Raw genomic sequence first — 19,771 nt, 5'->3', positions numbered from 1 at the left:
TGTCCTTTTAAAAACTGTAGTATAGCAATTGAGAATCTCAACAGTGAAAAAGATTTTGGAGGCCATTACCGTAAGTAAACATTCACTAAGTTCCTACAGCATAGGGATTGCAACACAGGGATTGGATAACCAGAATTATGATGAAGGTTATTATATAATTTTATATTTTTATATAACAAAACAAAACACATTTCTATTGCAATTTTCATTTTGAGACAGGGTCTCACTCTGTCACACAGGCTGGAGTGCAGTGGCACGATTTTGGCTCACTGCAACCTCTGCCTCCTGGGTTTAGATGATTCTCCTTCCTCAGTCTCCCGAGTAGCTGGGACGACAGGCATGCGCCACCATGCCTGGATAATTTGTGTATTTTTAGTAGAGACGGGGTTTCACCATGTTTACAGGCTGGTCTCAAACTCCTGACCTGAGGTGATCCATCCGCCTTGGCCTCCCAAAGTGCTGGGATTACAGGTGTGAGTCACTGTACCTAGCCTCAATTGTAATTCTCCAAGATAATAGAAGTCACAGAGTAGAAAGCAGAAAGAGATAAGGGGGATGATGATCAAAGAAACAAAAAGAGAATAGGGGGAAAAGAGAAGTACACTGAGGAAGAAAGAGTAGAATTGCCAGTTGGTTAGTGTTTACCTAATCTGATTCAGTTAGCCTAGTTTCTTACTCTTCTGGCCTTGAATGTGCGCCATTCTATCACAGGCCTTTTTCCTGAGTAAACATTACACCATTAAAATAATGTTAACTTGAAATAAAATTATACACAGACAAATTTCTAGTAAAACAGTTTACGGTTTTATTTGGGAACAATATATAAGAGGTAGAATTGCATCCATGTGCAGTGGCTCACACCTGTAATCCCAGCATTTTGGGAGGCCAAGGTGGGTGGATCACAAGGCAGGAGTTCGAGACCAGCCTGGCCAACGTGGTGAAACCCCGACTCCAGTTAAAAAAAAAAGATACAAAAATTCGCCGGGCGTAGTGGTGTGCACCTGTAATCCTAGCTACTTGGGAGGCTGAGGCAGGAGAATTGCTTGAACCCAGGAGGCAGAGGTTGCGGTCAGCCAAGATCACACCACAGCACTCCAGTGTAGACAACAGAGCAAGATTCTGTCTTGGGGGGGCGGTGAGGGGAAGTAGAATTGAAATCTGAGACACAGGTGGAAACCAGGGTGGCCTCCGATATGTCCAGAGAACAAAGAAAAAGGTGAGGGTTTGGGGAAAAAGGAAGTTACACAAGTGTTTTCAAAAAAAGCTCACTGGGGTTGGCATCATCTGAAAAGAGTTCCCATTGGCCAGTGTCAGCAGTTGCTAGGTAAGACTTGTAATGCTGAACTTAAAGCTAGGACCTTGCAGCTGTGGACTGGGTTTGAGAGAGACTGTGTCAACAAAGTGTTCCTGTATAAATGACTAGTTCTCCTTGTATGACTCATGTAGTAAACTGAAGTTTGAAAAAATTTCTTGTGATAGTGCCTGTTATCAGGCAAATCATGCTTCAGAGTCCTCACTTCCTGGTCTTCCCCAGCTCCCTTTTGTTAGGGTTGGATATAAGTGACTCTACTATGAACCTGACAACTTTCATAGACAGACGAGTCAATACTATGTTCTATACTTTTTTAATGTCCTAGCTGGGAGCAGTGGCTCACACTTGTAATCTCAGCATTTTGGGAGGCCGAGGCAGGTGGATCACTTGAGGTCGGGAGTTCAAGACCAGCCTGGCCAACATGGTGAGAGCCTGTCTCTACTAAAAACACAGAAACTTAGCCAGGTGTGTGGTGGTGTGTACCTGTAGTCTCAGCTACCTGGGATGCTAAGGTGGGAGGATCACCTAAGCCCTGGATCATGCCACTGCATTCTAGCCTGGCCCGATCTCGAAGAAAAAAAAAAAAGTTCTAATAACAGAAAAAAGAAAATACTGATTGAGTTTCCAGACAAATTTAATCGGAGGCAATGAGTTTGTTTTAGTTTTTCTTACTTATTCTTAGAGACAAGATTAGTTGGCAAAAGTTATAAAACTATACAAAATAGTCTCTTCCCTGTGTGTACTATATTTTGTCCCTTTAGCATTATCAAAACATTAAATAAAAACATAGGCTCAGGAGTGGGCGCAGTGGCTCACACCTATATTCCCAGCACTTTGGGAGGCCAAGGTAGGCAGATCACTTTAGCTCAGGAGTTTGACATCAGCCTGGGCAACATGGCAAAACCCCATCTGTACAATAAAAAATAATAATGTTGAAAAAAAAATAGGCTCAAAAGTTGGGGAGGTAAGAATCATCCCCTCCACTTGTACCACCTTACTAAAAAATCAAACAAATATGTAATGTAGCATCTTTCAAGACTTCTCCTCTTTTAAAGAACAAAACTCTCACTCAGAGAGAAATTAAAGGACTCCCAGTGCTCAAATGCCAAACTGTCTGCAACTTCTGCAACTACAATGTGAGTTACATTACTAGCTAGCTTGGTATCACAGCCAGGCCAGCTACCCAGATAGTGACAGGTGCCTCTAATGCTGTACGTCAACAATTATTTTAGCAGTGCTCAGGTTCAGAAGCCCTTAGTCCTGTGAATGAAGTGTAAAGTAAGTAGATGGAGTCTTCGGATGGAGTGAAGGGACGTGCTGATATACCTTGAGTGCAGAATACAGTAACAGCACTATGTTATTTTGTCACCAAGTAGGCACTCCAACTACACGTCATGAGACCTAGATAACCATCTCTACGCAGCTTTTTCTGTATTAGCAGTCAACAGTTACTAAGCATTTATCGTATGGTAGGCACTTTGCTAAATGCTAACAATACAGTATTGAATAAACAAACACAGAACCTGCTCTTATGAAGATCATACATAATCTAGTAGGGAAGACAGATTTTATAAGACATTTGAAGTGTGACAAGTATTCCAAAGGAGAAATATATGGTGCTAATAGGAATATATTAATAGAGAAACCTAAGTTAGTCTGAAGAATTGGGAAAGGTTTTTCTGAAGAAGCAACTTCAACCAAACTCAGAAGGATGAGCACTAGTTAGTGAGGGGGCAAAGAGAGCATTAGAAACAGAGGGTTTACTAGTAGTATCAGTGAGTTGTGAAACCAACTTAGTGGATCCTGATTAACATTTCTCTCTTTAAAAAAATCATAGAAAAAAGGACTGCATGAGGCCAACATGGGGAAACCCCATCTTTACTAAAAATACAAAAATTATCCAGGCGTGGTGGTGCACGCATGTAGTCCCAGCTACTCTGGAGGCTGAGGCAGGAGAATCGCCTGAATCCAGGAGGCAGAGGCTGTAGTGAGCCAAGATGGCGCCACTGCACTCCAACCTGGGAGACAAAGCAAGACTCCATCTCAAAAGAAAAAGATCAACTCTATGAGATAGATATTACTTTGATGCCTGTTTTACAGATGAGGGAACTGAGGCAAACGCTGGGATTTGAATATAAGGGTTTGCCTTCAGTATCTGTGTGCTTTTTAAAAAAATTCACATACCATAATATTAAAAAATTTAATTCACATATGATAAAACTCACTTTCATAATGTACATAATTCAATGCTTTTTTAGTGTATACATACATTGTGTAACCATGACCACCACCTCATTTCAGAACATACTCATCATCCAAAAAAGAAACAATGTATTCACCTCCATGCCCACTCCCTAGCAACCATTAATCTACTTTCTTTCTCAATGGATTTGCTGATTCTGGATATTTCTGAGAAACAGAAGAGGGCCTTCTGTGTCTGGCTTCTTCATTTAACATAATGCTTTCAAGGTTCATACATGTTGTAACATTAGCATGTATTACGACTTCCTTTCTTTTGTGATTTTTCTTTTTCGTAGACTATTTTTTATAGCAGGTTTCAGTTCATAGCAAAATTAAGCAGAAGGTACAGTTACCATATAACCCTGCCCTCCTCACTTATAACTCTCCCCACTATCAACATTCCTCACCAGAGTGGCACATTTGTAAAAGCAGTGAACCTACAATGACACATCATTATCACTCAAAGTCCATAGTTTACATTAGAGTTCACTCTTGGTGTTGTAAATTGCTCAAGGTTTTAACATACATATAATGACATGCATCCATCATTACAGTGTCACTCAGTATAGTTTCACTGTTGCCCAAAATTCCTCTGTGCTCGGCCCATTCACTCCTCCCTTTCCCACTAATCCCTGGTGATCACTGATTCTTCTTTTCTTTTTTTGAGATAGGGTCTCATTCTGTCATCCAGGCTATGGTCCAGTGGCACAATCAAGGCTCACTGCAGCCTCGACCTCCTGGGCTCAATCAATCCTCTTGCCTTAGCCTCCTGAGCAGCTGGGACCATAGGCATGCACCACCACACCCACCTAATTTTTGGTAGAGACCAGGTTTCATCATGTTACCCAGGCTAGTCTCCAAGTGATCCTCCTGGCTCAGCCTCCCAGTGCTGGGATTACAGGTGTGAGCCACTGCGCCTGGCCTTTTTTAAGAGACGGTGTCTCACTATGTTGTCCATGCTGGATTTAAACTCCTGGGCTCAAGTGATCCTCCTGCTTCAGCATCCAAAGTAGCTGGGACTACAAGGCGTGCAATACCACACTGGCTTGATCTTTTTATTTTTTCCGTAATTTTGCCTTTTCTAGAATGTCACATAGTTGGAGTCATATGGCATGAAGCCTATTCAAATTGGCTTCTTTCATTTAGTAATATGCATTTAACGTTCCTCCATGTATTTTCACAGTTTGATAGCTCATTTATTTTTAGTACTGAGTAATATTCCATTGTCTGGTACATGCCCCACAGTTTACCTATTTACATACTGCAGGACATCTTGTTTGCTTCCAAGTTTTGGCAATTATGAGTAGTGCTGCTATACACATCTGTGTACAGGCTTTTGTGTGGACATAAATTTTCAGTTTGTTTGGATAAATACTAAGAAGTGTGACTGTTGGACTGTATGGTAAGAGTAAGTAAACTGATAAATTTTCACTTTGTTTGGATAAATACTAAGAAGTGTGATTGCTGGACTGTATGGTAAAAGTAAGTAAACTGATAAATTTTCAGTTTGTTTGGATAAATACTAAGAGGTGTGATTGTTGGATTGTATGGTTAAGAGTAAGTAAACTGATAAATTTTCCATGTGTTTGGATAAATACTAAGAAGTGTGATTGTCGGACTGTATGGTAAGAGTAAGTAAACTGTCCTCCAAAGTGGTTGTACCATTCTGCCTCCCACCAACAATTAATGAGAGCATCTCACTGTACATCCTCACAAGCAGTCAGTGTTGTCAGTGTTCTGGATTTTTACCATTTTTTTTTTTTTGAGATGGCAGTCTCACTGTCTTGCCCAATCTGAAGTGTGGTGGCACGATCTTGGCTCATTGAAAACTCCACCTCCCAGGTTCAAGCATTTCTCCTGCCTCAGCCTCCCAAGAAGCTGGGATCATGGGCATGTACCACCATGCTTGGCTAATTTTTATATTTTTAGTAGAGACAGGCTTTTGCCATTTGGCCAGACTGGTCTTGAACTCCTGACCTCAGGTGATCTGCCTGTCTTGGTCTCCCAAAGCGTTGGGATTACAGGCGTGATCCAACGTGTCTGGTTGATTTTCACCATTCTGATAGATGCGACATCGTTGTTTTAACTGGTAATTCCCTAATAACATATGATGTTGGGTATCTTTTCATATGCTTATTTGTCATCTGTTTATCTTCCTTAGAGAAATACCTATTCGAATCCTTCACCCACTTTTAAATTGTATTGCCTTTTTACTACTGAGTTGAAAGTTCTTATAAATATTCTGGACACTAGACCCTTATCAGATAGACAACTTGCAAATATTTTTTCCCATTCTGTGAGTTACCTTCACTTTCTTTTCTTTTTTTTTTTTTTTAAAGAGACAGGGTCTTGCTATGTTGTCCAGGCTGGACCCAAACTCCTGGGCTCAAATAGTCTTCCCAATTCAGCCTCCCAAGTAGCTGGGATTACAGGCATGATTACTCCCAGCTGTCTGGTCTTTAATTTTCATGCCACTGCACCTCGGCAGCTCTTTTCACTTTCTTGAGTGTTCTTTAAAGCACAAATGTTTTTAATTCGGTAAAGTCCAAGTGTTCCTTTTTTTTTTTTTTTTTTTTTTTTGGTAAGCTTGGGCTTTTGGTACAATGTTGAAGAAATCATTGCCTAATTCAATGTCATGAAACCTTACACCTGTGTTTCCTTCTAAGCATTTTGTAGTTTCAACTCTTAAATTTAGGTTTTCAATCCTTTTAAATATATATATAGCTGGGAAGTGAAGCCTCTGGCTAGAAGCCAGAAACAGGCACTTTCTTTTGATCCATTTTGAGTTGATTTTTGTACACTGTGTACCATAGGAGTACATTTTTGTGCATATGGATATCTAGTTGTCCCAGCAGCATTTGTTTAAAAAACTATTTTCCCATTGAATGGTCCTGGCACCTTTATCAGTATCTTTACTCTTAATTACTATAAAAATATGTGTGTACTTTGGTCATGATGTATTTCTTACTGTGTGAGACACTGTGCCAAAAAAAACTTGTAAAGGATGCTATGTAAAATGTGTGAAGACCTTCAGGCTACAGAAAGGACCACTTTAGATGCAGAGAGAGACTTACTAAAGCTACCATAGTTATCTAGTCAAAAGAAAAAGGTGGCCTAGATAAAGGCAGTAGTCATCAAAAAAGAACACAGACTTTAGCAATACTGAAGAGCTAAAGATTAGCAAGACCTGTCATGGATTGGATGTGAGAAATGGGGAGAGAGGGTTATCAAGGAAGACTCACAGTGTTCTGGACAGACAGATGATAGTATTTACTGGGAGAAGCAACTTAGTTAAGCTACACTGAAGTCTTAACGCACTGCATACTAATGACTTTTCAGGGTACTACTTTCTACCTCCTAAAGGTAGAAAACTGCCCCCAATTTCTTTCTTAGGCACAATGCTACATTTTTTCCTTACTTTTCTTCCTTTGGGTCAAAGAAAAATTAAGAAAGTATATGACTTCTGTAGATGCTTTGTCTAAAAACAAAGCCCACAAGGTATGCACTTATACCTAACTTCTGCCTCCCTCTCTCCCTCAGGGATGGCTTTGCCTCCTAAATGACAGATATATGGTAACCAAAATCTCTGAACTTCTTCAGCTTCCAGCTTCCACTTACAAAATGACTTGTATTCTCATTTCCATTCTTTCTTCATGAATCAATGGACAGAGTTGTGTCTTTCTTCCCATTCAAGTTCTCCTGGTTTTCCGGATCCCATTCATCTTGCATCCCCAGGGACAAAGCTGTGCTAATAATATCCTTTCTTACCTGCATCTTCCTCTGTCATTTAAGCAGCTCACCCTATTGTGGCAGGGCTCGAACACAACTGTTTCAGCACTGACTGAGTGGTTAAATTAAATATTAAAAGCTAAAAAACCAGTGCCCTTATACAAAGGCTGGAATATAACAAAAGCCCATTAGGAGTTTTGCCGAGGCCTTTCCTGGGCCTTAAGGCGTGACAAAGTAAGGAAGGCATTCTTAACAGGACCCATTAAGATTTGAATGGGTCCTGTTAAGAATGGGTTTTGTTTCATTTCCTCCTCTGCATTCCCTTGCTATAAACAAGTTTTATTGAGGGTGTGAAAAAACTCCCCAGGCCTCCACAAATTTATTGGTAGTCTGAAGGAACTCCCCAAACCTCCATGACTTAGCAGGCGACAGCGGAAGGGTAATCATCCCAGCACCTAGACCCATTTATACTAAGTAAACTTACTGAGGCAGAAGAAGGTCTTCAGTACTCCGACCTTAGTTACAGATTAAAAGAAGTTTAATCACTTAGGTCTTTCGATGAATGCACACTTACACATAGGCATATAGCTTAGAAAGTATGTAAGTTCTGAAACACTGTGTGATTTTGAGCTGGTCTGGTGATAATTTCCAGACCTTCTCCTTATAATCAATTACAGAAATAAAAACTTTCTTCCTCCCCAGCGCATCAGCATCTCGTTACTGGGCCGTGAGGAATAGCAGTAGACCCTCGGTTTCGTCCAGCAACACTATGAACTTCTGTCTCTTCCATTTTTGTTGAAACTGTTCTCAGGGCCAACAATAACCTCAAGCCAGGAACCCGTGGCTTGCAACTGTAATCTTAACTACTCTGGATGCTGAAACGGGAGGATCTCCAGGTCAAGAATTCAAAACCATCCTGGGCAATTAAAGAAACTCTTGTCTCTTAAAAAAAAAAAAAAATTAAACAATTAGCTGGTCACCATGATGACATGTGCCTCCAGTCCCAACTACTGGATAGGCTGAGGCAGAAGATTGCTTAAGTCCAGAAGCTCGAGGCTACAGTAAGCTATGATCACACCACTACACTTCAGCCTAGGCAACAGAGCAAGATCTTGTCTCTTTTTCTGTTTGTTTTGTTTCTTATTGCAATGATTACACCATGAAGATCTTGTCTCTTAAAACAAACAAATTTTAAAAAGAATGACCTCTATATTTTTAAATGCTTAGACCTCTTAACAGTGAGGTAGTGTCAACAATTTTCATAGTTTTAATAGCACCTCTACCATTAATTTTCAAATTTGATTCCATTTTCTAATTTACTCTCAGACTATCTTAGAAAGAGTAAGAGGTAATGATGCTTCTACTAAAGTAGCTTTAATTTTGTTTGATATGTAGGGGTTGTATAAAAGATTTCATTTAAAAACAGTATTTCTGCCAAGCGTGGTGGCTCATGCCTGGAATCCCGGCACTTTGGGAGGCCAAGGCAGGAGACTTGCTTGAGCCCAGGAGTTTGTGAACAACCTGGGCAACATGACAAAACCCCATCTCTACTAAAAATACAAAAAAAGTAGCCAGGCATGGTGGCACATGTCAGTAGCCCCAGCTACTCAGGAGGTTGAGGTGGGAAGATTGCTTGAGCCCAGGAAGTCCAGGATGTAGTGAGCCCGGATTGCCGCTGCACTCCAGCCTGAGCAACAGGAGTGAGACCCCTGTCTCAAATCGAACAAACAACGTTAAGTATTTATTGAATGGATAAATGAATGGAGTTGGTATAAATAATGGACAGCTAACTGTACAAGATTCAAATACTTAATAAGTAAATTTTGCTTCAGCATGAAATGTCAGCATTTTCTTAAGCTATAATCTCACTATTAATTTCATTTTAATAAAGAATTCATATCTTACTCTTACAGCTGTCTTACCCAGTGTCCTCCATTAATGCCAGAGTGATTCGAGAGAGTACTCGGTTCTGAGTGTGAGAACCAGTCATTGCTTCATTCTGAAAATCACCAACAGACTTTAATTAGAAGACTAGTTTATCTGCAACTCCTAATACTTTCTGTAATTCCTCTGATATATATTTAAAATTTTTCAGCTGTCAGAGGCTGACAAGACACTCATTTAAAAGTGGTGAAATACATAAACCTTTAAAATGACTAGACTGAATCTTGAAGTGAAATCTATTTTCTGCCCTAAGTGTTTCAATTGTGTACGATTCCCTTAGAATGGTAGGCAACTGGCATTTAGAACTCTGTGATGAATGAAGATAAATCTATATGAAAACAGAAATACTACAGAAATATTATACTCTCCAGGTAAAGCAAAGTAGGTGATTGAGGCAAATGCACAGATAATTTTGAGTCAAGGGGAACACTTGTCTGAATTACACAGAAAAGTTTTCATAACCTTCAACTTTGTGATCAGAGAAATATGTACTAATATGCGAAACAAATGTGACAGAACTACGGGATAAAAGGATTTACCTGAAAGGTCTAAAATATCATCAAGGTCTACCATCTATGCCATATTTTAATTCATATCATACAATTCCTATCAGGAGGTCACCTATTGATGAGGACTTCACCACCTCTTACAGAGCATATTTCATCTTTGGACAGTTCTGATTATTCTTTAAATCTTTCCATTGAAAACCAGATGATCATCTCAATTACTATGATACCATGCTTTAAAGAAAATAGTTCAGCCGGGCGTGGTGGCTCACGCCTGTAATCCAGCACTTTGGGAGGCTGAGGCAGGCAGATCACCTGAGGTTGGGAGTTGGAGACCAGCCTGACCAGCATGGATAAACCCTGTCTCTAATAAAAATACAAAAAAATTAGCCATTCATGGTGGCACATGCCTGTAATCTCAGCTACTTGGAAGTCTGAGGCAGGAGAATCGTTTGCACCCAGGAGGTAGAGGCTGTGGGGAGCCAAGATCGCACCATTGCACTCCAGCCTGGCGACAGAGCAAGACTCTGTCTCAAAAATAGAGAAATAAATAAATAAGGACACAAAGCTGATTTGAGAGAAGATGTTAATAAAATTACTACTCTCAGAGCTTCTGCTGAAAAGGACATACATTTTCATTTCTGGCCAGTCTACAGCATTGTAAAGGGAGTCACCTGAGAAAATTTCTTAAGGAAAATAAAAAAACCTAAAATTTCCATGGGAGGAATAAATTTATGTGTCTTCCCTAAGTTTCCATCATGATTACTTTGTGATCACCTAGACAATAACAGTAACCACAAGCATTCATTTCATTCCTTCCACAATTTCACTAACTTCAGGCATGAGGTATACAAGCTGCAACTATCTATTTAAGCAGATCTCTAAACATTTTAAAAAAAATTATCTATCCTTTGACCCAGAAATTCCACTTCCAGGGATGCATGCTTTCTATATAAATAAACCTGACCTTGTGTTAACTCTCTAGTTCTGTTCCCCTGGAAACCCAATAAAGGTGACTGTGGACTGTGTTACCAGGTAACACTACCCAAGAAAAAAAGACCTCCTGATATGCCTCTCAACTTGGGATGACTGTAAATGAACATGAATACCTGTTGGTAAGCCACAGTTTGGATTTGGACTTCCCTGTGAGCAGTGACTCCTGTGGGTATGTCCCTTATTGGATCTGGAATTTAGACCTATGGAACTGTTAAAAAAGATACTGGTTCCTATTTGGGACATGATATTTCTAAGCCAGGCTGGTTCTCCCATCTGTCTACTGTGGTCTTGGGCTCTTGTACTTAAGCTGCATAGGGAACGGAGACAGGGAGCACAAGAGCAATGCCTGGCTTTACTGTGCAGCCATGTTGTGTGTTCGCTTTAATATCCTTCTCTGAGGGAATCTTTTCTTAATATGGCCTGATTCGGTCCAGTGAGTTTGACTGCTTAGTTGAATCTAAGAACACCAACTGAAACCCCACCCTGGGAAGGCATAGTATCACAGATATAAATAAATTGCTCATTACATTTTCTAAAATACAAAATTTAAAACATAGTTTTCATTAACACAGAAAAGTTATGCTACATTCATATAGAAAAAATGAGTAGGTCCAAGTATACAGTTTATTCTGTGAAAGCATGTGTTTCTGCAATGTGAAAGCGCTCATGTGAAATCAGTAAATAAGGAATGGCATCAGAATAACATGGAACCACGTTGGCTCGTTGATTTTTCCCTGCATGTTACTATTTTGTGATGAAGCCTAAACACAAAGTATACTAAGATAGCCAAACACAGCAAAACAAAAAAGCTGTTCTGTGTATAATATGTGTTTACTCCACCTGCTTTCTCTTTGCTCGGTGTAGCCAGCAACTCTGCTTGGAAGTGTTTACTATATGGTTCTCACAACCCTTGTCCCCATTACTCAGATTTACAATCCCCCATCCAGCTACCATGGGTTATTGTTACTGCTGATGTTGAAGGTAAAGAAATACTAGAGTAGCCAAGCACCTGTAGTGCTTGGAAAAAGTCAAAAAAGTTGCATAAATATGTGAACTCATTAAAAAATAATTCTGCGTGTGTTTGCACATACATACATATGTAACATGTATGAAAGTATATACAAAAAACTTAGAGAGTGATTACATCTGGAAAGTGAATCTGGAAAGCCAAAGGGACAAAGTGACGTAAAACATTTTCAGTTTATAACCTGTTAGAATAACTTTTACCATAATTATGAATTACTTTCATTAAATAAAGTCTAGTAAAATTTAAAAACAAACTGACCTCTAATAACCTTTTTTCCCAATGGTTGAGCTCAGTGCCCACACCACCCTGATTTTCAAGCTCCATTCCCTCCAGAAGTGGACAATTAAAATGTTTTCGTGCTTCCTCCTATGAACCAGAAAAAAAAATACAATACAAAGGTACCGTAAGATAATGGCAAACTTTTCATCACATGAATATAAGAAGTTAACATTAAAGAATTATTTTGTTGAGAAAAGAGAAATTCTTTTTTAAATGTTTTTTTCTTTTTCTTTTTTCTTAAGCAAAGCCACTGTTGCCCTATGATAAAATGTGTTCTTTAATATAATTATTTTGATGCAGTCACTCTTCTTTGCTATGAAATTACTACTTCTCTTGATATCTTTTCTTATCTCTGAAGATTTTCACTTTTGTACCAGATAGCTAAAAAATGTTATAGACTAGTTTGACTGACAGTTGTAACTCATGTCTATTACAATTTTATATTTTTTATCTCATTTTAAATTGACAATTTATGGTTGTATATATTTATGGAGTACAGAGTGGTTATGATTTATGAATACAATGTGAAATAATTACATCAAGCTACTATAGCTATCATTTCAAATACTTATTTTTTGTGAGAGGAGCATTTGAAATTTACTATCAGTAACTAAACAATGTGTAATACACTATTACTAACCATATTCACCATGCTGTGCAATAAATCTCAAAAAAAAGAAAAAAATTATTACTCGTGTCTGTGATTTTGCACCCTTTGGCCCTCATCTTACCATTCCCCCACCCACAGCCTCTGTAACTACTACTCTCTGCTTCTGAGTTCAGTTTTTTTAGATGTCACATGTAAGTGAAAACACTTATTTATCATTAAATAAATTCTAGTAAAATTTAAAAACAAACTGACTTCTAATAACCTTTTATCCCAATGGTTGAGCTCAACTGAAAAAGAGCGAGCACTCTTTTGTCTTTTTGATAATAGTCATCTGACAGACATAAAATGATATCTCATTGCGGTTTTAATCTGCATTTCCCTAAAGATTAGTAATGTTGGGCATTTCTTTCATGTACCTGTTCACAATTTGCAGGTCTTCTTGTGAGAAATGTCTATTCAGGTCCTTGGCCAATTTTTTTCATGGGCTATTTGTACACAGTTGTTTGTATTCCTTATGTATTCTGGATACTAACCCCTTTCTGATGTATGGCTTGCAAATATTTTCTACCAATTTGTAGGTTGTCTCTTCACACTTTTTTTTTTTTTTTTGAGACGGAGTTTCGCTCGTTACCCAGGCTGGAGTGCAATGGCGCGGTCTCGGCTCACTGCAACCTCCGCTTCCTGGATTCAGGGAATTCTCCTGCCTCAGCCTCCTGAGTAGCTGGGATTACAGGCATGTGCCACCATGCCCAGCTAATTTTTTGTATTTTTAGTAGAGACGGGGTTTCACCATGTTGACCAGGATGGTCTTGATCTCTCGACCTCGTGATCCACCCGCCTTGGCCTCCCAAAGTGCTGGGATTACAGGCTTGAGCCACCGCGCCCGGCCCCTCTTCACACTTTTAATTATTTCCTTTGCTGTGCAGAAGCTTTTTCATTTGATGTAATCTCATTTGTCCTTTTTTATTTTTGTTGCCTGCGCTTTCAGGGTCTAATCCAAAAACTCACTGCCCTAACCAATGTCATGTAGTTATCCCTTATGTTTTCTTCTAGTAGTTTTACAGTTTCCGGTCTTATGTTTAAATATTTAATACATTTGGAGTTGGTTTTTGTATATGGTGTGAGGTAAAGGTCAAATTTCATCTGCATATGGATATCCAGTTTTCCTAACACCATTTATTGAAGATACTTTTTCCCATTGTGTATTCTTAGCACCTTTATTAAAAATCAATTAATCATAATTGGTTAATCATAATCAAGTCAATCAAGTCAATCATAATTTCTTCTGTTCCATTAATCAATGTGCTTATTTGTATGCTAAGACCATGAAATTTTACTTACTATTCCTTTGCAGCACAGTTTGAAATACTACAAAGCTGGAGGCATCACACTGCCTGAATAGCTTTGTTCTTTTTGTCCACAGTTGCTTTGGCTATTTAGGTTTTGTGTGTGCGTGTGTGTGTTTGTGGTTTCATGTGAATTTGAGAATTTTTTTTCTATTTCTGTGAAAAATGACAGACACTGGAATTTTGAAAGGGATCACACTGAACCTGTAGATTGTTTTGGGCAGTATGGACACTGGAACAATATTAATTCTTCTAATCAATGAACACGGGATACCTTTATATTTATTGTGTCTTCTTCAATTTCTTTCATCTAGTTTTCAGTGCATAGGTCTTTCTTTCACTTCCCTGGTTAAATTGATTCCTAAGAATTATTTCTTTTTGTAGCTATTGTATATGAAATTATTTTCTTCATTTCTTTATCGGGTAGTTTTCTGTTAGTATATAGAAAACTACTGATTTTTTGTGTGTTGATTTTGCACCCTGCGATTTTACTGTATTTATTAATCCTCATAATTTTTTGATGGAGTCTCTAGGGTCTTCTATATATAAGATCATGTCATCAGCAAACAGCAACTATTTCACTTCTTCCTGTCCTATTTGGATGCCTTTTATTTATTTCTATGGCCTGACTGTTCTAACAAGGACTTCCAATACTATGTAGAAGTGGTAAGAGTGTTTCAGAAATTGGAGGAAAGGCTTTCCATTTTTCACTAACGAATATAAGGTCTGTTGTAGGTGTCTCTTATATGGTCTTTACTGTGCTGAGGTACCTTCCTTTTGTATATAATTTGGTTAGTTTTTAATCATAAAAAGATGTTGAATTTTGCTAAATGATTTTTTGGCATCTACTGAGACAATCATATGATTTTTGTCCTTCATTCTGTCAGTGAGATGCATCACATTTACTGATTTGCTATGTTCAGCCATCCTTGCATCCCAGGGATAAATCTCACTTGATCATGATGGATGACCTATTTAACAACTTATAGAACTCAGTTTGTTAGAATTCTGTTGGAAAATTTTTTGTACTTATGCTTATCAAGAATATTAGCCTGTAATTTTCTTTTCTTGTAATGGTCTTGTCTAAATTTGTTTAGAATATTGCTGCCCTGGTAAAAAGAGTCTGGAAGTAATCCCTCCTCTTCAATTTTTTGGAAAACTTTGAGAAGGACTGGTATTAGTTTTTCTTTAAACATTTGGTGAAATTCAGCAGGGAAACTGGTCCTGGGCTTCACTTTGATGGCAGACTTTTCTTACTGATTCAACCTCATTACTCATTGGTCTGTTCAGATTTTTTATTTCTTCATGAGTCAGTCTTCATAGGTTGTATTTTTCTAGGAATTTGTTCATTTCTTCTAGGCTATCCTATTTATTGGTACATAATTGTTGATAATAGTCTCTTATGATCCTTTGTGTTTCTGTGGTATCAGTTGCAATGTCTCCTCTTTCATTTCTTATGTTATTTGTATCTTCTTAGTCTAACTAAAGGTTTGTCAGTTTTATCTTTTCAAAAAATCTACTCTGGCCAGGCACAGTGGCTCATCCCTGTTATCCCAGCACTTTAGGAGGCCAAAGTGGGTAGATCACCTGAGGTCACCAGGCACCAATGCCTCCTCTGTTGAGAGACCTCTTAGGATCAGTGGTGCTGTTTCTACAACTGCTGATCATTTTATTTTGTGCCTGTATTAGTCAAGGTTCTCCAGATAAACAGAGCCAACAGGATGTGTGTATACATCTATATATATGTACACACAGAGAAGGAATACAAGAGAGGAGGGGAGACAGTGGTGGGCGCCTGTAATTCCAGCTACTCAGGAGGCTGAGGCAGGAGAATCGCTTGAACCCGGGAGGCGGAGGTTACAGTGAGCCCAGCATGTGCCATTGTACTTCAGCCTGGGTGACAAGAAGGAAACTCCATCTCCAAAAAAAAGTTGCTTAGTAGGATAAAATCCTGCTCATTGGGTTCTATCTGTCCTTTAGTTAGAGATTTCAAGAGATGGGAAATAGCCCAAAAGCAGTGCAAAACTTTAAGTCAGAGAGCTGTACACAGTCAAGGAAAAGGGGAAGGGAGAACAGCTGTGGTCCCCAGATATTTGGCCCAGATATTCTGGATGTTTTTGTGAAGGTGTTTTCTTTCTTCTTCTTTTTTTTTTTTCTGAGACAGAGTTTTGCTCTTGTTGTCCTCCACCTCCTGGGTTCAAGTGATTCTCCTCCTCAGCCTCCAGAGTAGCTGGGATGACAAGCATGCACAACCACGCCCAGCTAATTTTGTATTTTTAGTAGAGATGGGGTTTCTCCATGTTGGTCAAGCTGGTCTCAAACTCCCAACCTCAGGTGATCCACTGGCCTCAGCCTCCCAAAGTGCTGGGATTACAGGCGTGAGCCACCGCACCCAGCTGCGAAGGTGTTTTCTTGAATGAGAGTAAGGTTGTTATCAGTAGACTCTGAAGTAAAGATCACCTCCGTAATGTGGGTAGGCCTCATCCCATCAGTAGAAGGCCTGAAGAGAACAAAGACTGATCTCCCCTGAACAGGATGTAATTCTGCCTTTGGACTTGAACTGCAACTCTTCCCTGAGTCTCCAGCCTGCTGGCCTATCCCTTCAGATTTGAACTGGCCAAGCTTCCACAGTCATGTGAGCCAAATCCTTAAAAGTAATCTCTTGGCCAGGTGCAGTGGCTCATGACTGTAATCTTAGCACTTTAGGAGGCTGAGGCAGAAAGACTGCTGGAGCCCTGAAGATTGAGACCACCCTGGTCAACATAGTGAGACCTCATCACTACAAAAAATAAAGAAAATTAGCTGGGCATGGTGGTGCATTGCTATAGTCTCACCCACTCAGGAGGCTAAAGTAGGAGGATCACTTGGGCCCAGGAGGTAGACGTTGCAGTGAGCCAAAACCGTACCACTACATTCCAGCCTGGGTGATAGAGTGAGATGCTGTCTCAAAAAAAAAAAGAAAAGAAAAGAAAAGAAAAAAGAAGAAATCTCTTCCTCCCCTTCTCTCTCATATTCTTTCTCTGTGTGTACAGATAATAGAGATATATACACACATCCTGTTGGTTCTGTTTCTCTGGAGAACCTTGACTAACACGAATGGAAAATAAAATGATCAATAATTATAGAAATACTACCAGTGATCCAAAGAGGAATCGCAACAGAGGAGGCACTGGGTAGGGTGGGAGCTGTGAGAGTCACTGCCACGTTTCCATTTCCTCAGACTTCTCATGGCCCGTAGCTTTACGGCACTGCATCTATATTACTTTTCCTACTATAGACTCTAAAATATTATAGGTATTGATCGACTTACGACCTATGCAACTTACGACCATCTGACTTTACGACCACAATCGCTAGCCACGACTGCTCTGCATCTGGCAGCGCAAACGTTGCCCAGCTGGGCGTACGACAGTGCGGACCAGCTTCCAGCAGCACTACCATCTCCACATGCACCATTTCAACTGTTATCCCAGACTCCGTAAGGCAATTTGTGTTTTGTGTCTTGGATATTTTTCATCAAAACCCTCCCAAGATGTCTACCAAGAGGAAACTGTCTTTGTCTACACCTCAGCCTGCCAAGAAGGAAAGAAAGGCCATCGATCTCGACACGAAAATGAACGTGATTAAGCAGTACGAAGGAGGAAAGAAAGTTAATGTGATCGCATAAAATAAAGAAAATTATGATCGGTAACAATAATGAAAGAAAATAATGATAAAATATGACTTAAAGATTTTTATAACATCATTTCACAGTCGTGTACACATAGCCTACTCAACTTACGACCAAATCATGTTACAACCAGTCTGTCGGAACCAATCATGGTTGTAAGTCGAGCACTAGCTGTATAAGTTCTTAAATAATAAAAATAAGTAAAGAAAGGGCCACAACAAATGAAAAGAACGGACGGCTCATAAGACATGAAGTTCAGTAATACTTACAACAACACGAGGCGTTACCAGGAGATACACAGTGTGAGGAACTATCTTATTATCTCGAACATCCCATAATCTCTCCACTTTTCGAACTACTTTATCACTCCATTGATATAATCCAAGACTGCAATTATAGAATTAAAACACAATTATTGTTGCAAATTCATCACCACTTTAAATGTAAAAATATTTACATTTACTGTTAAAAGCCTTTACGATTATCAAAAAAGCATGATAAATGAAATAAAAAGATAAACAACTAGGAGAAATATTTATAATAAGCATGAAAAAGGAGCAATATCTGTAATTTATAAAGAACTCCTACAATGTGATTAGAAAGGGAAAACTGACATAAAAGATTGGACAAGGAAAATAAATAGTGTACAAAGAGAACACGCAAATGGCTAAAACCTCACTACTGTCCTGGAAATACAATGATACCATCTTTTATCCATCAGATTGGGCTTAAAAAAATAGAAAATATCTACAATATCCAATACTGATAAAGAGGTAACAAGAGCATTTATACATGCTTGGTGGGAATGTGCTTTGATATACCTTTTTTTTTTTTGAGATGGTTTCATTCTTGTTGGCGAGGCTACAGTACAGTGGCATAATCTTGGCTCACTGCAACCTCTGCGTGCCAGGTTCAAGCTATTCTCCTGCCTCAGCCTTCCGAGTAGCTGGGATTACAGGAATGAGCCACCACACCTGGCTAATTTTGTATTTTTAGTAGATATGGGGTTTTGCCATGTTGGTCAGGTTAGTCTCAAACTTCTGACCTCAGGTGATCCACCCACCTCAGCCTCCCAAAGTGCTAAGATTACAGGTGTGAGCCATCGTGTGGCCTGCTATACTTTTTTTAAAAAAATGTCGGCTGGGCACAGTGGCTCACACCTATAATCCCAGCACTTTCAGAAGCTGAGGTGGGCTGATCCTGAGGTAAGGAGTTCAAGATCAGCCTGACCAACATGGAGAAACGCCAGCTCTACTAAAAATACAAAATTAGCCAAGCATGGTGGTGCGTTCCTGTAATATCAGCTACTCAGGAGGCTGAGGCAGGAGAATTGCTTGAACCCAATAGGCGGAGGCTGCAGTGAGCCAAGATCATGCCACTGCTCTCTATCCTGGGCAATAAGAGAGAAATTCCATCTCAAAAACAAAAAAAATGTAACATGGCAGTTTTCATTAACATTTATACACACACACACACACACACACACACACACACACACACAGATTTTAAATCAGCAATCCCAGTTTGGGAAATCTATCTAACACAAATAAAAGCACAACTACAAAAGTAACATATTTATCTATTACGGAAAATTATGGACATCAATTTTTACTTCTCCCTGTAATCTAAGTCATTTTATTTCTGGCTTATTCCCTAGACTACTTCTGCCATTTTTCCTGTAAGTCCCTCATTCTCAGCAAAAGAACAGAAAACATAAAGAGGGTTTTCTTTTCCAATATTGTTTTATAAAAATTTCAAACATATAAAACATTAAAAGAATTGTTTAATAAACACCCTTATAATCAATAACCAGTTCACCCAGATTCTGTAATTAACATTTTGTTATATGTGTTAACACATATCTGTTCATCTACCCATGCCTCAGAGAGTTTGTTTTTAATTCCTTTATCTCTTTCCACTGCCAGGCAATGTTTAAACATAAACAGTGAACAAAGCCAGCCAGAAAATAAACAGCTTTTACCTTATTAACCACTCCAATCTCTCTTTACTGGAAGCTTTCTCTTTTTTTCTCTTGAGACAGTCTTCCTCTGTCACCCAGGCTGGATTACAGTTGCATGATCACAACTCATTGCAGCCTCAACCTCATGAGC

At 39.1% G+C, this 19,771-nt stretch overlaps 1 protein-coding gene across 4 annotated transcripts in view; it reads right to left on the bottom strand.

The window, feature by feature from the left end:
* Positions 1-19,771, bottom strand: part of LMLN (leishmanolysin like peptidase) — a 95,097-nt gene that overhangs the window by 39,300 nt on the left and 36,026 nt on the right. For all 4 annotated transcript variants that reach the window (XM_003930847.3, XM_074406134.1, XM_074406132.1 and 1 more), the window contains exons 9-11: positions 17,930-18,047; positions 12,014-12,121; positions 9,205-9,281 (exon numbers count right to left, since the gene is read on the bottom strand). In XM_003930847.3, coding sequence (XP_003930896.1) covers positions 9,205-9,281; positions 12,014-12,121; positions 17,930-18,047 — 303 coding nt within the window. The remainder of the gene's footprint in view (positions 1-9,204; positions 9,282-12,013; positions 12,122-17,929; positions 18,048-19,771) is intronic.

This window comes from Saimiri boliviensis, chromosome 9 (assembly GCF_048565385.1).
Source record: "Saimiri boliviensis isolate mSaiBol1 chromosome 9, mSaiBol1.pri, whole genome shotgun sequence".
In the NCBI taxonomy this organism is placed as follows: domain Eukaryota; kingdom Metazoa; phylum Chordata; class Mammalia; order Primates; family Cebidae; genus Saimiri; species Saimiri boliviensis.
Note: the sequence above shows the minus strand (reverse complement) of the source record. Positions and strands in the feature narration are given on the sequence as shown.